The 4,617-nt window shown below is 31.5% G+C and overlaps 1 protein-coding gene across 1 annotated transcript in view; it reads left to right on the top strand.

The window, feature by feature from the left end:
• LOC107644500 overlaps window positions 1-4,043 on the top strand; it is a 4,899-nt gene extending 856 nt beyond the window's left edge. Inside the window, exons 3-5 of the mRNA XM_021107264.1 lie at window positions 245-386; window positions 1,308-1,506; window positions 3,722-4,043. Coding sequence (XP_020962923.1) covers window positions 245-386; window positions 1,308-1,506; window positions 3,722-3,749 — 369 coding nt within the window. The 3' untranslated portion in view covers window positions 3,750-4,043. The remainder of the gene's footprint in view (window positions 1-244; window positions 387-1,307; window positions 1,507-3,721) is intronic.

Here is a 4,617-nt window from a genome sequence, read left to right as displayed (position 1 = left end):
GAGTAAAGTTTTTGGAGTGAATTTAACAGTGTTTTGAATTGTGAATTGTGATTGAAAATGCCGTATAGAAGAAGCAATTTAAACCATACTCTGGACTTTTTTTTTTTGTTAATGGCTACCTTTTTAATTTTATGGTGATACATTTGCTAAATTTTAGCTGTTGTTTTCTTTTCTTTTTCTTTTTTTTTTGGTGATTTAAATCTGAATTAATTGTATGCTTCATCGCTCTCCGTCTGGAAATTAGGCATGTGAAAATGCATTGTCATATCACGGGAATAATGATGTTGTAAAGCCTGGACCAGACGCATTTACTGAAAATCTGAATGCCATTAGCGAGATTACAAGGCTCAGAAACCGTGCGATGACATTGGTAGCTTCACGATCTGGTATCTCCTTATCTTTTGCATTGAAAACTCCTGTCATTAATGCAAATGTGAATACTGCAAGCAGATTTGACTTCAAATCATTTTGGATTATGTGATTGAAAAATATTAAGTAGTGAGGTTTTCTTGACTTACACTTTTATTTCCTGGCCCTCCCTTATCTATGATTCTTTTTTCCTTTATTCCTCATGTCCTTTATACTAGGGAAATTTTTTCTTGATTTGTTCTAAGGATTTTTGTTGCAGCTAGGAACTAATTTTGTTGAAGTATGCCATTTATGGTGTTCTATTGGTTTGGTTAGAGTAGAACTCCCATGCTCACATTTGTGAAGGCATCATTTTTTTTTCCAAAGTTAGAAGTAAAACTCGAACCTGCAACCTCTAAGTGAGTATGGGGAGACTATGCCATTTAAGCTATAGCTCGTTGGCGTGAAGGCATCATTTTGTTCGAGTATTTGCTTTGTCATAGGATTGTATCTTGTACAATATTCATTTTCCATGACTGTCCTAAATTTTTCATGTTTAAAATGCTGTGATGCTGCATGTAACTTTGCTGTATTCTTCTCCTCTCTATTTTCTTATTAATTTTCATTTTTGTTTGGTAGGATGCTTCCCCCAGATTTCTCCCTTTTAGCACTAGTCCTCTTCATTGTTTAGTTTTAACTTTATAGCTATTTTGAATGAAGCTTCATTGAAGTTATTTATCAGTTGCTAGTCTATGAAGGATCATTTATTTTAAAATCCTAAACATCTTTGGATGGATATATCAGAGAATTTTCGAATGTCACCTTTTCTCCATTCTTGATGAGTTATATAGTATATACCGCGTTGATGTTAAAAGAACCTTTTTTTTTTTAAATTAAAAGAATTATTATATAGCATTGAAGTAGTCACTTGTTCTTCACAAATTTTCTCTCATCATCAGTTCAGGTGCAAGCAGCAGAGTACCTTAGAAGGAAAAAAAGCGAGCAGAAAATGTCAGGTTTATCCTACAAAGAAAAAAGATGTCCGGCAAGCACTGCGTTCAGAAATGGAATTAAAAGACAGAATTTGCGAAGGTTGTACCAACACCAAAGTCTTCTGAAGATCAATGATGAATTAGATGGATCACATCTAAATTTGAGGTGAATTCAATATCTGATTGCAGATTATTTTAGTGACCTTATTCATTATTCAAGCATGTCATGCTTTTTTAAAATTGGCTATATTGATTCTAGTTTAAACCTTGTTTGGATTTGGTGTTACACGCTGAAAGATATGTAACAAACTAACAACTAACATAAGAAGTAAATAATACCCTAGAAACGTTTTTCTGATATTATATTGTACACACCATTTGGACATGATTCATCATATTTTCTTCCATCAGTTAACTATTCGTACTCTGTCAACACTGTATCGGGTATACTCGCTTCTGTATGGGCATGGATATACTGATTGAAAGTGATATTTATCTGGACTCTGGAGTCATCCATATTGCACCATATATGTAATACTGGTCTTGTTCTCTCCAGAGTTGCTTTGTTTTGAATCCTCATTTTTCAAAAAGAAGAGTGCTAGGGGCCATCAAATTTTGTGATTTGTAGCCATTAATTAGCCATCATTGGTGTTTTTAAGTGCTAAGCTATCACAAAGCATCAGCGAATAAGATGGCTAAAATGATGCAACTATGCACAATGTATGAGTTAGGCTAAATGAATTAGTCTAACAGACTAACACTGAGTTAAAGAACTACTACTCAAATATAACTACTATTTTGAGGTAGTGGTGTCTAGGTACTTGCGGTTGATATCCTTGTATGTGTTTAGGAGTTGATTTTTATGATTTATTTTGTTTTATACTGCTCTCCTATGGAGGTATTTTTTTTCTTTAAATAAGAATTAGGAAATCATAATTACTTGACTTTTCTGCCCTTGTGTGAGGTTGGGATACAAATCTCTACGATCTTTCTTGTTCCAGACCTATGACACTTCAGTAGTGGGGGTATACTTGCACGGATTCTGAGTTAGTGGTGTAAAGTGCTCTAGATGATTGTACGCGAAATAGAACACAACAACAAGAATAGCTCAGTAGTGGTAACGGTGAAAGGCTTTCGAATATGATTGGAAGAGTACGAGAGAAGAGTTTTCATCTGAATTAGCATCTAATGAAATAAATATACAAGAGGTGTAAGACCAAGGCTTATATATATATACACATAGTTGCTAAGGTCTGATACAATAACAGAAAGCTGTTAGCCTAAAACTGAATGTAACTGAAAGCCTAACTACCAATTATCAAATGCTAAAAATAGAAAACCTTCCTGACTACCCTTAATAAGGGGAGTTCTCATGAGGTTTCAGGAATGTATTCGAATAATTGGGTTTAACTGGGTTAATATAGAATAAGAATTAGGTCATAGCAGAAGGTAAGTCATAAATCTTCTCTCTGAGTTAATCCCTTTACTAATGGGATTTATGGGACTAGAATCCAGCTTTCTTAATATTCAATTATCCCTTTTGAAAATATTCATTATTATTGGAAAATTATTATTACATCAAAATTACTTATTTAAATTAAATACTTCTTAACTTAAATTATGTTATGAGTTTTGATTCATTTGTGATTAAAATAAAGTTTAAAAATTAATTAGAGTTAAGTTCTAAACAAGAATTCTAATCCAAAACGTTGAAAGTGTTTTTCTTCCGGTGAAACTCTCCCCAGTTATATATATTGAGAACTAGATATATGTAAATGAATAGATACCATTCTAATTAGATGGATATTACAATAAAAATTTTATAATTGTTTTTATGTAAAAATGATTTTTTTTAACTATTAGATAATAAATTATAAGATTTAATTTTAGTATATTATAAAAATATTATATTTATTTAAAGTATGACTAAATAAATAAGTCACACTTTTATTACAACTATCTCCATGAAAAAATATTTTTAACATCTTTATTTAAATAGGTGTTTTTTAATTAACGTGAGCATCTAATATTTTTCCACAACAAATTTTGCATTATTCACTACTGTATTAATGTTTAACCTCCAAGAATAGAATTAATAGAATGATAAGTTATTACCTGTTATAATTTACAACATGTTGGGGACAATCTTATAGCAACACTTGCTGAACTTTAAAAATAGTTGAATCAATAATACTGTTCATTTAGGATCCCTTTACTAATAAATTATTGCTCCCATTATTAAAACGTTTAATTTAAGACTTTAAATTTTCACTCGTTAGTCGTTACGTTTAAGTCCTGGGGGAGATAGTATGGAGGCCCTACAGTCTACAGATGGTGATCATGTGCCTTGTAATTATTATTGTTTAAAATATGCTTTGCAGGTTGGTCATAGCAAACAAAACATGTTGAAAATAGATGGTACTAACCACATTGGGGACTGAAATCCATATGCACAAGCCATTGAAATTGATTTTCAGGACAGTTGTGCCTCTCACATATCAAGTAAATTTTCTGTCTCTATGTTGCCTCATTTGTCAAACTGCACTTCCAATTCCTTTCCCTCGGCTTACACTCGGTCAGATTTGGAGGTCTTACGAAATAATTAATAGATGGTAATATTTTATCTTCATGTCTAACTAGGTTAATTTGGCTGTTTACTTTGGAAAATATCAGAACGTCAACACTTAAAATGTAAAAAATAGATGATTAGCTATTATTAATTCAAATGTAAGAGAAAAAATAATCATCTAATATTTTTCATTCAGTTTCACCTTTAATATATGAGGTTAATTTTAATGCAGTGAAGTATAAAACATTTTACATAATCATGTAATTATATATCTATCTTTTTAATGACTATTCAAATTTCAAACTATCAATATAAAAAATATTTATTTTTACTAATATAATGTTATGTAACTAAATGCAAATATAAACTATTTTGTACTGTTAGGATACGAAAGATAAATTATTTTGGCTTTGGTATGCGGTGGAATAGGAGACAAGACTACACTTACCTTGATAAGCGAAGAATCATTCGTCTTAAATGATTAAATCAACTTAACTCTTTGACGTACACTAGTTATTTTAGAAGACATTAGCATTTAGCACCATAAATCAACTATGTTGAGCTCCCTCATGATGGGTTTCAATAAGTCTATAACATTGTTTTCGCGTGCCAATTTATTTTACTAGTCCTAGTCCCATTGTTCTAGATTTAGAAGACCACGTTCATGTCCAGAACCGAATCTTCCATGTCAGCCAAGGCAATGGAGGA

Source organism: Arachis ipaensis, chromosome B01 (genome assembly GCF_000816755.2).
Source record: "Arachis ipaensis cultivar K30076 chromosome B01, Araip1.1, whole genome shotgun sequence".
Lineage (NCBI taxonomy): Eukaryota > Viridiplantae > Streptophyta > Magnoliopsida > Fabales > Fabaceae > Arachis > Arachis ipaensis.
The sequence above is the reverse complement of the archived record's forward strand: the minus strand, read 5'-3'. Positions and strand labels throughout refer to the sequence as shown.